Consider the following 21,077-nt stretch of genomic DNA (forward strand, 5'->3'; position numbering starts at 1 on the left):
ACATTGATTCTTTTTAAAGGCTGATGGAATGTTAAAGTTTATTGGCATAACACTTGTAGCCTGAAGGCTTTTAACAATCCATTAAGTCAGGATATCAGATCAGAATAAAAGCGCGCTCTGACAAAATACCTCTTTCTCAGTTAAAATCTCCTCTTGCTGCCCACATTGTTGCCTGTGAACCCATAAGATTTCTTTCTACAGAATAAAGCCTCAGAGCATGTGCTGCTTTTGTTAGAAGTGATACTATCTGAATGCCGTAAAGTGGAGGCTCTCATGTCCTGTTGTTAAAAGGGTTCAAGTCACAGAACCCTAAAAACACAAAAGATCTGTCCATGGTGCCACTATGAATATTTGCCCCACTCACTTCTTTGGGAAGGTTTTTGAAGTTGTTCACTTAGTATTGAATTACATGGGTATGTGGTGTTTATATGGGGTTTATATTTAAATTTGCCTTGTGGCTTATGCGGTCTACTGGGGACATTTTCTATCGGATTATATTAGAATGAAATTATGCTACGTCTTATTGTGCTTTATAGTGACAATAGGCTACTTCTCAGCTGAAATGTTAGCCCACTTTGAGAGCACAAATAAGCCCAGATAGGGAAATAAATAAGGTTAAAATGCTGCCTACATATTCCATCTGTAATATCAACAAATGCCTTCAAAGAAAATTCAAAAGTGGCGAAAAGGACGGGATGGAACTACAAGCCAGCTGGGCACCTCACAAAGACCCTGTTGTTACTGAAACATCAACACAGACTAAACATGGGCAACAATGTGCCTCAAATGCATTATTCTTTTTAAATAATAAAAAAATAATGCAGACTAACAGGAGGGAAAAGCACATTTCTCGTTCCTTTTTTTTTTTAAATGTTGTTATGTCAACGTATAACGGTCCCGGTTCTTACCTCTACACTGAACGGCTGCTCCTCTCCGTTCACGGCACATAAAATCCACAGCAACAACTGCAAGCATAGCGTCCCCATACAGCAGCTATTAAAACATCTCCTATTGCGGACCGCCAAATAAACCATAGTGAACCCCGCTGTTGTCGCTTACTGTCTCGGTTCAGTTTTATTTACAGTCGATACAAAGAAACGGACAACGGGGATAAATCCTACACGTTTAGCAGCAACATTGCCGATGTCTTGGTGTCTCTGTTGCGGTGCCGAACACAGAGGAGAGGAGAGGAGAGGAGAGGAAAAGGGAAGAAGGAACGGATTCGTCGACCGCTCGCGCCGCTGCTTTCGCCGCTGTTTCAGGAGGTTATCCCCGGGGAAAGTCTCGCTGTTAACGCCTGTCAGCAGCCTCCCGGTCCTGCAGTCCCCGGGTCAGTCCTCCGGTACGCCGGCCGTTGTTCCAAGCGGACGTGTCCAGCCCGTTTTCTGCACCGCGCGGCATAGCTGCCCGTTTTCAATCGCGTTTCCCACCGAATGCGCATGCGCGTACTGGCACGAGCCCCCCTCTTCCCCCCAATCCCACTTCTCATCTGCCAAATTCTCCTAGAAAAGCAGTCCACAGTTAAGTTTGAAATGTTTTAGAGTCTCGCTGTTTATTCTGTCAGTACGCCATAGCTCACTTATTCATGCAAATAAACACTAAGTTAACTTTTTAAATGTGGAGTTCCGAGTTTTTCACTGTATGATTTTACCTTTGTACCCAAAGGGGCACCTGAATACAAAGACAACTTCATCATTTTCGAATAAATAAATAAATAAATAGCACAATGTAGCCTATTTAATAACACATTATTTTACTTTTCAAACACATCAGCTACAGGTAAAGAGTTTCAGCAAAGTGCTGAACCTGGTTTACTTTGGGTATATTTATGAATTTAATATTTGGAAAACTGCAGTCAGAAAAGTCAGTCAATTTACTTCATGTCATAAATCCTTCAAGGCCACTAGAGGGCGATGAAGGGCTCAGTGCTTATTCCATTTAACAACAACCCAGTGTAAGAGTGAGTCTTCCATGGTCCCAGAAGTCTCCTCTGTGTCTCAGCATTGTTTCCAGTAGGTGATGATGATGCCACTGTCTGTCATTGCAGTTACTGTAGAGTAAGTAATGTAATCAAGGTTTCATGGTCCTGCTTTTACAGGCAGACCTTTCATCAAGGTCTAATCATCTTTAAATGTATAAAGCATACTGTCATGATTTTATATATCATATTTTAATAGTAAAATGATTTTGCCAGGCAAAAGAGCTATTCACTGACTTTGTGGCTCTCCTGTAATACACAAACAAACCTGGATCTAATGAAAAGGCCTTTCTCTAATCTCCTCGGGTAATAGAGAAGGGTCAGATGTAATGAGCCAGATCAATGATTTTCCACTTAGACTAACACCAGGGGATGAGGAACAGGTCAGTGTATCAGCGTGTTAATGTGCCACAGAAAAGTTAGGTGAGCCACAGCATTAGCCCATTGATGAGGTTTCAATTTGCGCGTACACACACACACACACACACACACACACACACACACACACACACACACACACACACACAGCCCTCCTTTGAGGAATTCTCACCAATCACATTAAATGGAAAACTCAATTTAAATTTTGGAAAAACATCAGCAACATTACAGTCAGAAATAGAACTGTTTATCACAACGATCTGTTTGACCCATGAGTCTTGAGTTTCTATGGGGCACACTGTCACACTACAATGGTAAAATCAAATATTATCATGCTCAACAAGTCATAACGGGACTAGTAATAACACAGTTCACACATGTGAAGAAAATGTACATCTAGATACAGTAAGTGAGAAACCCTGTCTGATACTCCGGGGTTGACATGTGACAATTCATTAGGGGTTGGATAAAGGATGTGTAGTGCTGTGAGGTCTGCTGACTCACACAACAATTAGCTCACACTGTGTGTAACAAGACAGATTGCGGACTCATGCATTGTTAATTTACCTTTTGCACAGCTGAGCCCAAGTTTATAATTGTAGAGGTTTATGGAAGACACAGAGATGGTTCATTTACCTAATTAGTGATGAGAATCTAAATTGTTAAATTACCATGGGAATCCACAGTTGGTCAATGATTCCACCTAACCTGACAAGTTCTCATTTCTTCTTACTGTTGAAATAATGCTAATGTCCTCCTCTCACTCAAAATAGTGTGTTTTTTAATCCCACACGACACTTAAAGGACCAGTGTGTAGGATTCAAGGGGATCTTTTGGCAAAAATGTAATTTAATATTCATAAATATGTTTTCATTAGTGTATCACCTGAAACGTAGAATTGTTGTGTTTTCTTTAACTTAAAATGAGCCCTTCATATCTACATAGGGAGCAGGTCTTCTTTTAGGAGCCCATCATGTTTCTACAGTAGCCTAGAACACTGGCTGAATGAAGGCCTTTCACGTTTTTACGTTACCCTGAAGGCCAGGTTCTCTACATGTTTGGAAAGGGAGGGCTGAGGGAAGGGGTATGCTAGATGCCACTAAATCCTACACCCTGGTCCATTTGCCGACTTTAGCTAGCTACTGTAACATGATGTGTGGAATTCCAGCGAGAAACTGAAGCTAGTAGCAGTAATAATGTTAACCTAGACTACCCCAAACTTGGGTAAATAAGTACGTTTTTACAGGTAGTGAGAAATGAACTGTGACTGCCCCAAACCACCAAAGTGCAGTACAGATTAAAACCATAGAATCCCTGTACACATGTAATGTTAGCATTTTTTAGAGTGACGTTAACATGGATTCCTGGTGTTTTCCTGCTACACTAGTTAAGAGCACAGAAGCCCCGTTGGTCTGGATATTATACCATCAGCAGGAATAAAAAATGCTTTTACTATCCGTTATACCATAGAAATATACAGACACTAGATATTTACAGTAGTATGCCTGGTGTGTTATTTTAATGCAAAACTTCATATTAGATGACTGCAGACAAAACTTTACCCATAAAAAACTGTCAGTGTATAAATAATCTGCCACCTGTATCTGCTAACGAGTCACACACTGAAAAGCATGCCAAACTGGTCAACACAGCACAGCTCATAGAGCCTGACAAACGTTTAAAGGGACAGTTCAGATTTTTTTTAAAGTGGGTTTATATGGGGGTACTTATCCATAGTCAGTGTATTTCCTACAGTAGATGGCGAGCTAGTTTGGAGACGCAGGCAGGAGTACCGGCACGGAAGCTAAGCAATGTGCTGCTGTGGACGGGGGCAGCATTTAAATGTATTTCAGCCATTGTTAGTTTGGATTTACCAAAGGAACACAATACCACAAACCAACTAACTGATTGCGTCAGCAGTAGACCTGTGTTATGTGGGGTAAAATTACTGTTTTTGTGAAAGGAGTTTGGTGGCTTTGAAGAGAGCATAGATGGTAAGAATGGCTTCAGTTCCCCGACAGAAAGGGCTGTCTGACGTCAAGGTAAAGCGGTGAAAATATTCTAAATATAGCACACACTTAAACTGATATGTATTGTTGCAGGGCTCTCAAGTTTTGAACAGAGTTCAGAGTGAGATTTTGGTGGCAGGGGTTTGGATGGGGACGGAGTCTGATCTGATAAATGACATAAATGTAGGCCTGTGTTCGATTGAAGAAATTCTTAGTCGACTAACTAATTCAATTGTATCGACTAATTGATTAGTTGATTTAATCGACAGATCTGTAAATCTGAGTTTCTCTGCAAAGAGTCATGCAAAATGATGCATATATTGAATAAGATAACGCCTCCTTTGCATATTTAAACACAACATTTCAGAAAATGTGTAATACAACAAAAAATTTCCTTAATGAAAGTAATCAAAGTAGGTTTCACGGTGATATCTCTTAGGTAAAATGTCAACCCTTAATTCTTGTGTTTACTACGTACGTTTCTTGGAAATAAGTCATTCAGCATGAAAAAAGCATCAAACATGACTAATGGACTAAAGAAATCTAAGTTGACTAAGACCAAAACCACCGATTAGTCGACTAATCCACTAAGAGGGAGCAGCCCTACATAAATTCGTACAAATAATTTTTATTTGTATTAATTCAGTATGTCTTTGTGGTTGTGTGTGTGTGTGTGTGTGTGTGTGTGTGTGTGTGTGTGTGTGCGCGCGTGCAATAATTAATACTATCAATTGTCTGGATACAATATAATGAAACAGCCTAGGCCAAAGGTTTTCACAATGGAGCCCGGGAGGTTGTGCAGTAAACTAGCGTGGCAGGCACTAGCGGCGCCAGGATTTTGATTGTAGGTGGGCCTCCAGAAAACTGGGCGGGCCAATTAAAATAAGCCAAATGTATTCAGGTTCCCCCTTCAGGCAGACAGCCAGACACTAATAACGTTAAGACCATAGACAGTATATAATGGACCAATAGACCCCGTTGCTCTGGACGGAGACCAGTGAAGGATATTAGAAGCACTTTTCCAGTGATCTCTTGCTTTACTGCGCAGCCTCCAACTGACAGAGACAGCGTAAATGTGACATGAACAACGTGTCTGAAAGTTGTAAGTCTTCTGGTAGCTGTGCCAAGAGAAATCTCAATCATTTCCAATCTTACAGAGACGGAGAGCGTAGGTATATGTAAGGAGATAACATGGGCACAGGCTAATTATTGCTAACTAACATGCTAGTTAACATTAGTAATTAAACCTAAACAGCTCATGTAAGTCGAAACTGCCTGAGAGCTTCTCCTGTACTATACGGTAATTCCTCTACTGTGCGACAGTAAGTCACTTGGTTATGACACAATCGTTAGCTTATTTTTACAAAAACGTCTGCTACGGAGCTATAACGTGAGGTACAAGGTAATGGAGCCTTTTATACATTGTCGTGTTTCTTTAGAAATAAACAATGGATAAATAGAGTCTTTAAACGCTTCAGATGTAAAGTTATTCGCAGTCAAGTGACGTAAAAAAAAAAAAGGCGGTCAGTGTAATGCTAATAAGAGGTGATTGCTTCGTAGCAACAAAATGGCGCCATCGGAGGTTCGCGTTCTGAAGTGAAGCTTACCCCCTTGGTTAAGACACTACTTGCCTTGCTGGTGTGACGGTGTGGCTACGGGAGGACTTGATGGGGAGAAGGCGGCCGAGCAGGACGGTAAATCGTCACTTGTAACCGCGTTACTTAAAATGTCCTCCTCCTGCTCCTTGGAGAGTTTCTTGCTGAATTTAGATGAAAACAAGTTGCTTTGCTTCGCTTTGCGTTTCATATTAGCTAGCTAATAGCTACACTCTGTGTCTGTCTCATTGAGCTTGCTTGAAAAGCTTGCGCACAAACGTCATTCATTTCATTGGATCACTTGCTGGTGCCGCTGATTGGCTGAGAAGCTTTCACTCAAAGCTTTTCTCAGGCTGCTTATTGGATTAACTGCTAGATGGGTCAAAATGGGCGGGCCCGAACCTAAAATGACCAATGGTAGCGCCGCGGGTGGTGGCAGGGCGTTGTCAGTACCCGATCCGTTCCAACTGCACAATCCGTTCTGCGCATGCGCAAGATGTTCGCGCATGCGCTGTGGTACGATGATTTACGACACTACCCGATCTGTTCCCACACTAGCCTCCACCGGGAAGCTAACGTTAGTTTAGTTATTATTAGTTATTTTAGACTGAATCTAACTGTCCGTTCTGCCTGCACGATCCGTTCTGCGCATGCGTTATTTGTCGGCTAGCGGTTAGCCGAATTAGCTGTTAGCTAAACTAACAGGAGGCTAGCGTGGAACAAATCGGGCAGGTCGTAAAACGGTATTATCATCTGCGCATGCGTGAACATCTTGCGCATGCGCAGAACGGATTGTGCAGGTGGAACGGATCGGGTACTGACAGGCGTTCTGAACTCTATGGGGAACTCACTTGATTCCTCTACCTGTTCCACTGTTAAAAATAGCAGCGCAACTTGGTGGGCCTTATCCTGGTAATTTTCTGCGTGAGAAATACAAGGTGTGGCGTGTGAGCGTGTGAACGGGTTGAAATGCGTGTGTCTCACGCCCAATGCGCCAGACTTGAGAGCCCTGTTGTTGGGACTGTTTTTAGGTGTATAAAATAATGACTTCACAGCAGTACATTGCTTAGCTTCTGTGTCGGTACTCCTGCCTGCTTCTCCAAACTGATGCCATCTCTGTAAAAAAAAGAAATTCCGAACCATCCCTTTAACAGCCATAAACACGTAGTAACAGTGTGAGCTGTCTTAACCTCAAAACAGGTGTTTCTTCCTTACCAGTATCTGCAATATTCATTGCCGAATGAACTGCACGAACACTGCTGTAAAGAATTAGTAGTGACACAGAAGTTGTGTCCCTTCTCTTTATCCCTTGGATTTCATTAATTCCACTGCGTTTAGCTGTGATAAGGTTTACAATAATTTTGCCATTGTGAAAGTTTGACTTCCTTTGTTTGTTCTCCTTGCGCTCGTTTAGAAGTTTGTTGGCTGGTTAAATCATTTTCTCATCCTGACTTCCTCTCTCCTTTTCCTATTTCTCTCGCTCTCACCATTTCTCTTCCTCCCTCTTCTTAATGATTTCCTCTCGCACTTGCTAATCCTGAATACCCTTTCTGAAAGGTTCTGGCCCTTTCCAACTGGCCCTCCCACCGGCACAGAGCTTTGCCAGGATCCTCAAAGCCTCCCTTTCCAAACATGACTCTGTCTCATAACTGCTGCATCTGCCCCAGTCAGACCTCCTGGATCTCCTGGCAGAATGAATCCAAAGCCTCCCGTCTGTCTCCCCTTCTCTCCAAGCAAAGGAATTACATGAAGAGTATGAGGAGAAGATGAAGAGATGAAAGTGATCTGCAAGGAAGCACTGATTGTCCCACAGTGATTGTATTATTTGAGGTGTTGTTAAACCTATTGCACATTAGTTCTGGAATGAAAACATTTTGAGTACTTCTGCTTTTTTAATGCAATAAAATTTAAAATCTACCTCAATTTATCAACAAAAGGCTACGCAGACATTTCCCTCTTTTACTTCTGAGTAAAGGCGCTGACACACCAACCCGATTATCGGCCATCGGACAGTCTGGCGAGGTCGGTGACTCGAGTCTGTTTGGTGTGTCTCGTGCCATCGTCGGTCGGAGGGGCCATCGCCTTTAATTTGGGCGGATTTAACTTGTTGAATCGGCCAGTGGGCAGTCGGACTCAAAACCCTTGATGATGAGCGTGATGAACACTTCTCAAAATCTGACGAAAATCTTTCAAACTGACCTTTGTCGATCAAAACAACAGACAGATTCAGCAACTGTATGGCCCTATTTCTCACTTAAAATGTATTCAAAAAAACGTTTTGATGAACTATTTTCCAGGCATTGTTGGTCAGGGGTGAAAAAGGTGAGAAGGATATTACCCCTCTGGGGGGTTCCGGGGGCATGCTCCCCCGGAAGAAAATTTGAAATATTCCATATTTTAAAGCATCAATCTGATGCATTTTGAGATGCATTTTTTTGCCAACCAACAGCGTAATATTTCAATATGCACTCATTAAAGTTAATTTGACTGGCAAAACAGTTAAAGTCCTTCTGACATTACACAATAATTAAAGTCATAATTTTTAAAACTAAAAAAGAAAAAAAAAGAAGATCAAGTTTTACTTCTTCCGACCATATGTTAAATTAAGAGTCAATGTGGATTTACATATTGCAATAATATCATAATCTTACAATGAATCATTGTGAAAACTAAACTTTACTACTTTGGCCAGGTCATCATTAAAAAAAGTATATATTTAAATAACTGCCATGCTAATTCCAAACAGACAGCTTTGTCAAGGCAGTTTGGGGTTCAGTTAGCTTTTACAGTGGCCATCGTTAATGACAAATCATGTTCAGCTATGAACGTGCACACATGTATTGTTTGTATCACGGTTGGTCAGTGAAGGTGCAGTCGCAGCGGTAGCGGTCGTTGCCGGTAACGTACTAGTTTTTTAGTTTTATTTTGGTAACAAAAGTATGACAGAGTTCACGGACTGAAGCTTTGTGACTAGCAAGCACTTACCGCTGCTGCCTACAGTATCTTCCTTGAACATGCGATGCAGAAGCAAGCACCCGGCTGCCTCAATTTGAGGCACCAAGTGCTAAACGGCTTCCCGTCTCCACCCTTTTCCTCTTGTCCTCTATTCATGCCCAGCGCCATTTATTTAACTACTTTCTCAACTAAAAGCTGCCTGTATCTACATGCTCCAAGTTTGATAAACTTTGCTTCCATTTTTTTTTTAGCAGCGTTACCACGGAGATCACAGCGCACTCTCACATTTCGGCAAAGACCCGCCCTACTTTGCATCTGATTGGCTAAAACTCGTTTCATTGGTAGGTGGAAGTTCGATGATTGGTTGAATCCTGCGCAATCAAAACAAACCAGACCCTCTCCCCCTAAACATTTTCTCATTGAATCTACACGATTCACGTAGGTCACCTATTTTGGTTTCAAAACGGTGAATTTCGCCGAAAGGTGAGTGATTTTCATGTCTGATTTTCGTAAAATACGAGATCGTATTCCGAACCGGCCACCATCATGGTCTGGCTTTGAAACTCGGGAGAAGCCAGACCCACGTGACGCGTCTATGTCTGGTGCACGCGCAGAGCGTACGCTCAAGTCGGCGTTGCTTCAGTGTGTTCCGAGGCACTTTTTGGAACGACAGGAGCCAAATTATCAGTCCGACTGCCTTTTCTGCCGACGGTTGGCCGTCGGGTTGGTGTGTCAGAGCCTTAAAACTTGTCTTCCACCCAGACTTCACAGCATGTTCAGGTCTTAAAGTGCTTCCTGAGGTTGGGTTGGGTGGGATCACGTACAGATCCCGTTCTCTCTCAGTTTGGAAGCACAGTGAGAAGCCGCCCTCTCAACAAGGTCTCGGATTGATTGCCATGTTATTGTATGGCCAGCTGAAGCCAACTAAAAAAACACTCCAGTAAGAAATAACTGCTCTCTTCCAACAAGAGCCTTTTTTCACACTTGGACCATTTTACTTGGGTCTGAACCCAAAATCATTTTGGGGTTCTTTTCACCCTCACAGGGTTGCTTTCTTTCAGATGGAAATTCTTCCTAATCAAGAATAGTTTGCGGTTGTCAGCATTACTTTTTATTTTGTGCCACTATTTTAATTTGAGCTCTACTCACAGTCACAGCACTGTATATCAAGACATTCTCATTAAGAAGGTTTAGTTCTCGCTTGTCTTTTCTTTTAATAAGTGGTGATAACAAATGGGGGTGTTTGGGGGAGGGGATGTGGTCATTCTGTAAACGGTGTGTTTTGTATGCTGTTTAAATATAATGTATGTAATCATACAATGTTTTGTAAGAATATGCTGAAAACCTAGTTTTGATCCTTTTGAGTCATGTCAAGTTATAGTTTCTGCTTGAATGTTTTATTTCACGCGTTTCATTAGTTCTCAAATTTTCCCTCTTTTTTAGTAGAGTTTGGATTTCAAGTCTGTCAATGCACATTTAGTCATTTAGTTAAATAAAAGATGGAAGGTTTTGAACTCATTCTTTCCCAACTTGCATCGCATCCTTTCACATTTCAAAGAAAGTGGTTATGCAAGCACATGCTGTAGCTTAAAAAAAAAATAGGACCCACTACAGTTTGCACATGCATTCTTACATATGAAGTTATTAAACCTGCCAGAATATGGCACTGCATGTGCACTGATGTCAAATGCGGTAGTTTATTTTGAGTCAAGGCTTGGCTGAGCTCTCAGGCCTAAATGGCACAGGAAATCAACACATCAGCGTCTCTGGCTCTGATCACAGCCAATCTTCTAGGAAGTTTTAATGTAAAGGCAGAGAGCTGATCTCTATTAATCCAGCCATAACGCCAGAGCCACTGACTTGTTTAAACTTTGGACACACAGACGAACAGACAAACAGCAGAAATGGGTCGGCTCGGTGTAAAAATAACCTGATTACAGCCCACACGTTGCCATCGCTGAGAACATATTGGATATTTTCATAATAAGCTTAGTTGTGCAGTCAGTTTCACACTAGCAAGCAACCAGATTCACTCTGCAGAAGCAATAGTCTGTGTTATCTGTGTGACTAAAATGTGGGTAACAAGTGTGTATGGCGTGCTTCACACACTTGTATGGACTGAAGAACCACAACTTGATGTAGCTCGAGTTGCTTTAAAGAGAACGAGATTACAAAGAAGATGTATGAATGAGATGAAGCTGTTCAGATACAAGGGTTGTCAGCTGATTTGGCAGTAGATTAGTTGAAGATGTGTGGGGAAAGAAGCGGATTAAAGTCCTCTTTTTGCTGATGAAAGTAAAACTCCCAACAAGAGAGACAGAAAGATACTGAGGGAGATAGAGAAAGGGCAGAAAGAGGAGGTGTGGACGAGTTCTGTGAAAAGCAAAGCATGAAGTACTGTAAATACTGTAAGTACTGTGTGAAAGTTCTGCCCCCTGAACCTCAGTTATCATCATGCAGTATTAGCATATGGTTAAGGTACAGTAGCAAATGAATGAGGTATGATTAAGTTTCAATTGTGGTATGTTTTTAACTTGGGTCTTATTCTCACAGATGTGGCCATTTGACTATGGGTCATGCTATCTTTACACTCGCCAATATAACGGGGCAAGCACGTGAGCCGCCTTAAACGTTTCATGCAAACTTCAATTTTAAATAAGTAATGACAAATACTTCTCTGAGTTTGACCACAAGTACAGTAAACCTGGATCTACCTGTGGGGCAACTGGCCAAGTTAACTAAACTAACAGCGAGAGAAACATTGTGCTACCTGCTCTGATATGTGTTTTCCGGACCCTGCATTTTCCTGAATCTCTACAAGCATGACTGATCAGGCCTCAATTACAATAAAACGCAAGTTGAAAAATATTGTCATTTGGTTTGGGAAAGAACATAGTTACGGTTAAAATGATGGGACAGAAATCTCAGGTTGCTATATATTAGGGTGACCAGACGTCCCCGAAAATGTCCCCAGTTTTCACTGTGACTGACAGATCCGAAATTGGAATGAAAGAAAGACAACATTGACCAAACGTATAGTCTCGCTGGCTCGCGCACCCTACACGCGCAAATTACTTTTTATTTACATGGAGTCTGTTGGGTTTAGCGAACGCAATTTGTGGACTTTTTATGTTTAAAAAAGGATCTTACTCTAACAGAAATATCGACCTCCTTAGAAATCCTTTCCATAATGTTGTCAGACACTTAGAATATTAATCTGAGCCTGTCAGTGGCAAAACGAGCACTTTTATGAACGTAACAAGCTGGACAATTGACGTCCTATTACCAGTGTTGTGCCTGTTTTGGGCGAATGTGAACTGAACGTACTGTATTACTGCCTGATGAACGTTACTGGGAACTCGTTCATTCTGGTGTCTGTGAACGGCACGCTCTCTCAGTTTAACTTCGTTCAATAGGGTGCCAGATTTCTATAGAGCCTTCCAGGCGAAAACCCGGCTAAAACACACCGTAGACAGGCCTTAATACGTAGCGGAAAAAACACCCAATCTGGCAACACCAGCCACCGGTGTCGCACTGCCGAATGCGTCATCAAAACAAAAAGCAGCATGGAGGCGACGAAGCAGCAACCATGAGCAGCAAGGAGGCTTCGTATGATCATTTAAATGAGTTTTATGACAAGGTCGGTGAGGATGGGAAAAATCTTAGGTTTCTGTGTAAACTTTGCCCGCCGGCTTTCAAAAAGAAAATCCGCACTTCAGTCACATCCACAGCAAACCTGAAACGGCGCATTTAACTGAAGCAACATATGGAAAAAAAAAACTATGAACTAGTTCATTTTTGGAACTGAACTTAGTTCAAAATTTTGAAGTATGAACTATGAACTGAACTAGTTCATTTTAAAATTTGTGAACTGAACTTTGAACTAGTTCATGTAGGAAGTGAACTTTCCCAACACTGCCTATTACATTGTAGCTTGTTTCGCCTTTGCCGACTGCAGCGATCTTGTTTAATACTGGACCAATGTCTAAGGAAAATATTTCCTCAATAGTTTTAATTGTATCCAATACTCAATGAGCTGTTGCAGAAACAAGCCCAGCGTGAAGCAATAAAGCAAAAGCTGTCAAATAAATATAGTGCAGTAAACATTACAACATTTCCCTCTGAGGTGTAGTGGAGTACAAGTATGAAGTAGCAGCAGGGGCGATTTTAGGATCAGACCTTTAGGGGGGCTCAGCCCCTAATGAGAATGTGACACGGATATAGCGCATGCAAAAGTGTTAATCTGCGCCATGAAATTACCAACTTCTTCACAACCGCACGCCTGGTCTCCCTTTGACAGGTAGAGACTCAGCCAAAGGTTGCTGTGACAAATGGTTTGCGAGAAAATGAACATTGAACTTACATGAAATGTTATCATATTTGCATTCTGCATAAATCTCTGCACACCCATTACTCTCTGTGAAATATCTCCCAAACTCTTCACTCAACACATGCATCGGTACAACAAGTGGTTCCCGGGTAATCCGGTTTTGAAATTGCAACAAAATTTCTACATGGTCTCCAACTTTGGGCTAAAATTATAATGTATTCTCATGTAAACTATGTCAGCACAGACATTTTTGTAAATTGCTTAGCTAGCGTATCCCACCATAATGGTTATTATATTGCCAGATTCCAGACAATCCCACTTACTTATATATATCCCACTTACAAATATGAATATATTTATACTAGTATGCTTCCTAGTGACATTAATGCAAACATATGAAAAATAAAAAAACTATTCAGCCTGTGTGTGCATGGTTAAAATTATGAAGTGCAAAATAGTTCAGGATACAGCACAAATATTTCCATCCATAGATACGAATAATCAAGTCTAACCTCGGAATTTCTTTTCAAAGTGCACCAGATTGATGCATTTAAACGTTAAAATAGACAAAGTTTTCTTACAGGGGAGCATGCCCATGGACCCCCTTAGGGGGACTTGTGCCCCAGTGTAGCTCTACGCCCCTGGGGCAGTGTCCCCGTTTTAAGTTTTACAAAGATAAAAACATTACCTGTTTGGGAGGTATTTACGCTTCTGAGCTGAAAATATCCCCGGATTTTGTCTTAGAAATCTGGTCACCTTACTATATATGTATACATACAGTATATACTGTAGGACACAATACTTCCTGCACTGGCACAGCATGTTGGCATTTTCCAATATGAACATACTGTAAGTCCTATAAGGATACTGGGCCAATACATAAAGTTAAGATGCACTAAACAAAAACGTTCATTCAAACGTTTGAACTAGGAAGCTTTCATTTAGAGCCACACAATGTGGAGGGTAAACCCAAAACATTCTTACCGGCACACTTAGCTCACAAACCGTTTTTAGGAAATAGCACGGTTAATCAGTGGACTTTGTATTTTTGCCACTTGTGAATTTGAAGATACCACCAAATCGCTATAAACATATACTGATAGTATCAGCCAACATAATACTGACCGTACCTCCTAGACAGCCACTGCAATGTCAAAAACAGTTGTGCAGTACCCCCCGTAGATCTGATAAGACTAGAAACTGTAAGCTTCAAAGTCAGGGCATTGGAAACTAACACACACACACACACACACACACACACACACACACACACACACACACACACACACACACACACACACAGAGAGTGAAATGGCTTTGGGGAAATTTTCCCCAGTGATTGGTTGTGGTTACAGCGGCTATGAAACCCAGAGTCTCTGCTCTGCACCAAAAATGTTTCCACCCTTCCTGTACAGGGTAAACATTCGTACCATGCAGCCACCCATTGGCCAAAAACCTGAAACTGATCCGTACCGCAAAATCGGAAGTAGGTCGATTGGCGCTGTTGGCAAACTCTGTCTCTCTCTGAATCTCTCTCTCTCTCTCTCTCTCTCTCTCTCTCTCTGGTTCAGTGTGGCCAACAACAGTTTCTTTTCAAACTTGTGCTTGTGGGAATAAGGCAGACTTATGTCATAACAGAGCTGTTAATAACTTGAGTGGGAGAAACTTGGAGGGGAAGTACAACACTAAAGAAGGCAATGGCACTTTCCATTTCCTGCACTTCATGACAAGATATAAAAAGAAAATATGTCGTTTGTGTGGAGTCTATCTTTTGCAGTGGTAGACCTAATCTTCCTTCAAGGTATAGTTTGACATTTTTGGGAAAAATGTGCTTTTCCGGCCAAGAAATATTAATAAGTGCATTTTTGACAACAATTCAAATTAACCTTCAGTGCAATGATAAGTCAGTGAAGAAGAAATGGCAAAAAGGTGTGCAAATAATGTGCAAAATAAGGCTTTTAATAGTTTTTTTTCCCCCATTCTGACATTACTGTTTATGCAACTCTGATGATCCGGTAATATTAGAAGCAGCACCAATGCATATGTTTTGTAAAGAGAGAAATAAAAAGTATGATTTACTGCCAATAAATTAGTCATAGTAAGTGTAATTCTTTTTCAAAATGTTAAGGTGAAGAAGCACAAAATGCTCTAACACAGTGAGAGAGAATGCTGTTTGCCAACTGATCTATTATTTACCAGTTAGGGTCTAATGATATCTGCAACATCTTCTTCAAGAGTGTGTGTGTGTGTGTGTGTGTGTGTGTGTGTGTGTGTGTGTGTGTGTGTGTGTGTGTGTGTGTGTGTGTGTGTGTGTGTGTGTGTGTGTGTGTGTGTGTGTGTGTGTAATGAATAAATAAAGAGTTGGCTGTGACCTAAGACTCAGAAGAAAACACACAGGCTTTGTTTGAGTAATATGACAGTAAAATGATAGTAAAAGACGTTGGCCAATATTCTTTAATACAGCTGCTGTTCAGGTGGGAATACTCTCAGTGATGGATCAACCACCTCCAGCATCATGGCTGCCATTCACTGCCTTGTCGTCAACCTCAATACTGCTGAATGGTGCAACTTCAGCAGTGAGGGGAATGCAACAGCAAAAAGATGAGCAATGCACTTACCATCCTACTTTGAAAAATTAAGATTGATTATACGTAGCTCCCTGAAGCGTTTCTCACACCAGTCCTCTCTGTGCACTAAATTGGTTCTTGGCTCTGGGCAAAGCACCATTTCACACAGGGACATTTTAAAGCAGACTATAGTCTGCTGAAGTGGGTTAGCCTAGACCTGTCACAGTTAGCATATGAATTAATGCTACGTCACGCTAGATGAGTTTTATTCTTATTTCGAGTGCGGCTGCAGTAGCCCAGCTGTCGGCACAGATTAGGCTGTAGTCTGAATGAGTTGAGGAGTGAATATCTAGACCCTCCAGACTGCAGAGCAGGCTGCAGGCTGCAGTTCGTCCCCCCATATGATTTTTAAAATGTGTCTGAATCATTGGCCCAGACTGGCCAGGTTCCTGTATTGTAAGCAGCGTAAGACTTTGAAGACAGAAAGTCTTTGTCAGTTTAGGGCAAGAAGAGAAAATAAAATGTAGAGGAACTACAGTCACTTTCAACAACAATGCCTACTCACACTGACAGTTTGCATCAGGTCACATTCCCAACTCCAGCTTCTCCACTCTTAAACTACATTGGACAAATGGTAGAATCCTCCAATGAAACTAAATAAAATATGAAGTGACATTAAATCAGCATAAAATAACATTATTATTCCATTTCAAATTACTTACTGTAATATGGGTCATAAAAATAAAGTGGTCATCCTTGTTCACAACTCCTCAACTAGCCTGGATGAATGGAGAAATTATTTAGATAAAATCAGGCAGTGACAGGTCCTTACCCCATATTATCCTGCTTTGCCCCCCTTTTGTCTGAGGCTGAACGGATCTCTTTTTTTTCTTAAACTTGTATTCATTTTGAAGATTTAAGTCCAATATTTACTCTCCTTTTACTTTGGTTATGTCTCCAACAACTCTTGTTATGTCTTACCTATCTTTAGCTGCTAAATGTATGTCTGCCATTTGGTGCTGGGCAGGCAGCATCCTGTACAGTGGGTTTGTCAAAGCTTTTTCACAGAATATCTTCATTAACAAATGACACTGATGAGAGCAGCAAGAGTGAACCATTACACTTCAAGGATGCCAGTTTTAAACCAGCTCTGTGTCATATTTGTGTGGGCAGTGTAGATGAACGGTGTTTGCCTCTGTGGTGCAAGTGCACTGAGGAGTTGTGTCATCCGGCATCTCGGCAGACCTAGAGAGAAGTCAAACACTGTTCATTTGATCGCACTGCCCACACTGCCATGACACAGAGCTGGAATTAAATCGGAAAAAATATCTTTCTATAATATCGACTGTAATACCAAAACAATGTGCTGAAAGACGCTAAAACAATTGTTGAGCTGATGGGAACTGCAGAATTGGGTAATAATTATCTGTGGGTCCGTCACTATGAGTGTCACCTTTCACATTGCATAGACTGTATCTGACATATTGCTCATATAAAAATATTGAGTATAGCAGCTTTAAAGGGATGATAGAATGCAAAACCGATTTTACCTTGTCATATAACGACAGTTTGGTGGGTAAATAGTACATACATAGAACCTCAAAATCCCATTGACACCTCTTTCCTCTGAAAGATTTGAAACTTCCTCTGAAAACAGGCGAATCTCAACGAGCTGCTGAGTTGACGTCAACCTCGTTTGGCTCTACCTTTGTCACGCCCAAACATTTACATAGGCTACACCACTGATCTGAGGTCAATTTAGTCTTCCGAATAGGTCGCGCAGATCTCATAAATTGTATAGCTACATTGTTCATCTGCTATTTTACCACTAAATTCACTTCTGAGACTTTTTTATGAGAGAAATCAACTAGGTAGAGGTCAAATATGGGCCATTTTATGAAAATTGATGGCTAAACCGGCGCGCTGTGAGGTAGATGGAGCTCTGTCACGGCTGGCAGCCAACGGTGCTCGATACCTGCGCAAAGTCACCTTTTCTGGGTTAGTGGACTACCAAACACCGCTGCCCTGACAGAGCTCCAGGGCCTGTAGCTCCCCTCTTCCTGCTAAATGGTCGGTGTGTGCAAGTGAGAGCGCGGTCAGTGAGCTTGTTACACCTGCAATCTCTTACCACAGGTTCCAGTTAATCTTATAATGGATATGTGTGTTGAGTTATTTACAGAAACGATCAGGGAAATAAACGCCTCTTGTCCGCGAGTGAGCTGTATGGAGCTCTATCAATGAGAGCTAGCTTGCCTCCTCCTAACAAAACCTCTAAAATTCACAAAAATGCATTAAAATGAAATCGGACAAAGCTTTGTTAAGAATTTAGGGTAGCTGTGATATACATGTTGTGACAAAATTCAAACTGTAAATATACGACAGTTAGGACGAAAGTGTAGCAACGACCTTTCCCATAGGATTAAATGGGACACATAGCCTAGCTTGCAGCTCCTCTTAAGGAGACCCCTCATGTTCACAAAAATGCATTAAATTGAAATCGGACACCATTGTTAGCTTTATAAGACCTTGGGGTAGCTGTTTTATAAGTGACATGACGAAGTTCAAACTGTAAATATACTTTAATTATGTTGGCAGCTGGCCAGCTCTGGAGCTCCGTGGAGCCCCGAGCCCCGGTCGTCCAGTAACTGAGAAACGGTGACTTTCACTGGGTATGGAGGTTGCCGCTTTCTCGTCAGACTGTGTGGAGCTCTTAAAGTCCGACACGTCTTACCAAATTTGCAATTAGCCATCAATTTTCGTAAAACGGCCCTTATTTGAGCATTATATAGTTGATTTCTCACATAAAAGTCTCAGAAGTGAATTTAATAACGAAATAGTAGAAAAACTATGTATAACTTTGCAGTGTCTGAAATATGAGACCAGCTGTCTAGTCTCCAATGTGTTTCTATGTGGTTCGCTCAAACCAATCAGCGCGCAGCTCATCTACATATTCATGAGCATACCATATTTGGAAGAAAAGCTCTTGTTACAAATAGGGCTATATTCACAGGGTAGTTATGGACCCATAAAATAGCATTCAAGCAATATTCAGCCAAACCAATGTTACATACCCTATTAGGAGACCTTAAGGAACAGTGTGAAATACCCTATATAATCATTTTATCACCCCTTTAACTCTAATATCTGTAGTTTGCTCCTTTTCTGTTGTCCTGCAACTGTTCAACTCAGTGCTCAACTGAGGCAGCAAGGTTTTTAAATAATGTGGGTTAAATCACACCTATAAGAAGCCTATGCATCCAGTGTATTCTTTAAGGGTTAGGGTTAGGGTTACATACACAATTTAAACAATGCATTTATTGCTGGTAATCATGGTGATCTTGAAATTGAAGCCTACACCAGTTCCCACTGAAAACAGCTCCAGATAGAAGTGTTAGCTACACGTCTAGAATGTAAATTAAAAAAATGTAATGGGCTAAATTAGCCCTGGGCCAAGAATAATTGTGAGCTGAAAATATGCCATGGGAAAACCATTATCCTGCAGATGCTTCCCAGATGAATGATCACATTAAAACAAAGGTTTTATGACATGAGAGGCCTTTAAAAATGTTAATTGTAAGCAAAAAGCCCTGGGCTTTCAAAGACAAACTTGCTCCAACAGTTAAGAAACACATTATGAGGAGGCACAGCTGCAGATATGCATCTGATGTGAAGAGAAAGATTTTCAGACTGTGATCATTAGGAGAAATGTGCCTTGCTAATGAGCTGAGTGAATTCGGAACACTGGTGAGGAGCGAGAGGGAGTACAGCGGGTTTGGTATTGGGTCTGAATGTGACACAGATACAAGAACATCCTCCTGACTGAAACCACTGCCAACTTTCAGATGGATGAAAGAGGAAGGAAAGGAGTGGGGCTGCACTTGTTAAAACCAAATAATGAAAATATTTCTTTTAAAGAGCGCACCTGCAGCTCAGAAATAAATCTGCAATGCGTGGGATTTCCCCCTTTCTGGTATATATATCCCTGCCTCTACTAAATTATTTTTTAACTAAGTAAAGTGCTGTAATGTGATCACATAGTGCCATAGATCGATAAAATCCGAGCCACAGTTGCTGGTTGTATTTAGCCACTACAGTGCTCCAGGACGCCGGCTACCAGCGGCAGTTGTTTAGCCACCAATAGGGGACTGCGAGCCAGCTACAGGTACCGCCAGATGATGGTCCTTTCAGGGGCCATGGAAGTTGAGTTTAGCCAGAAAAAGTGAGCGTCATGTGGCGATGACTAGTTAAGTTTAGGAAAAAGATTGTGGTTAAAACACTCCTGAGGAACGAAAGAGTGTTTCCTGGGTGAAAGTAAGTATGTTTTTCTTTGGGAAGTGAACTCCGCTCTCTGGCTTGAAAGCGCTGTGTTTTATGTTAACACCACATTGTGCTAATTCATTTTAAGATTAAGATTGGATATTGAAGTTCATATGTGTTTTGGCATGGCTGGCCGAGTGGCACTATATCCATGGTGGTATTGAAAGGGGGATTCAATTCTTGCATGTTTTGTGCATGCGCATGATCAAAAACATCCCCCACTCTGCTTTTTTCACAAATCGCACTCTGATTATACTTGCTAAATATCAGCATGTTAGCATTGTCATTATGAGCATGCTAGCATGCTGACATTAGCATTTAGCTCAAAGTACAGCTGTTTCTAATATAGCCAGAGCTGCTGGCGTGGCTGTAGAATTAGTGTGGTCTTGATTGTTGCTTATTAAATCTGTTGCAGAACAGTTTTAAAACCATATTTTCAGAGACTATGGATAGGGTTTTATCTCATTCCACAATGTTGCCTGTTTCCACAAATTTGTCAAATGTGCAACCACGAAAAATTAACCTCTGTATTTTAAGAATGCTTGTAGCCAGTGTTGCCAACTTTGCGACCTTCTCGCTAGATTTAGTGACTTTTCAGACCCTCTCAGCAACTTCATTTCTAAAAAGCAACTATAGTGACTTCTGCTCAGAGTATTCACGGTCCACGGGTCTTCTGCCAACAGCATGGGTCTCTCTCTCCCTCTACATTTGTGCCGTGCAGCAGGCAGTCAGCCGACACAGCCACTTAGCTTTATGCAAATGATACGCGTTGACATCACCGATATGCAAAAGAGCGTAGGACGTCATCCAGCGATTTTTAGTGACTTTTGGAAGTAGTGCTAGCTACCTTCATTGGAAAAGAATACAACACTGCTTTCAGCTCTATTGACTGACATCCACAACTTTGCCCTACATACATCCCCAGCAGCAACCTGAGATCATGTGGTC

At 41.4% G+C, this 21,077-nt stretch overlaps 1 protein-coding gene across 1 annotated transcript in view; it reads right to left on the reverse strand.

Moving 5' to 3' along the window:
• mmp16a (matrix metallopeptidase 16a (membrane-inserted)) overlaps positions 1 to 1,426 on the reverse strand; it is an 88,223-nt gene extending 86,797 nt beyond the window's left edge. The window contains exon 1 of the mRNA XM_028569781.1: positions 909 to 1,426. Coding sequence (XP_028425582.1) covers positions 909 to 1,034 — 126 coding nt within the window. The 5' untranslated portion in view covers positions 1,035 to 1,426. The remainder of the gene's footprint in view (positions 1 to 908) is intronic.
• Positions 1,427 to 21,077: the final 19,651 nt, after the last annotated feature.

This window comes from Perca flavescens, chromosome 22 (genome assembly GCF_004354835.1).
Source record: "Perca flavescens isolate YP-PL-M2 chromosome 22, PFLA_1.0, whole genome shotgun sequence".
Lineage (NCBI taxonomy): Eukaryota > Metazoa > Chordata > Actinopteri > Perciformes > Percidae > Perca > Perca flavescens.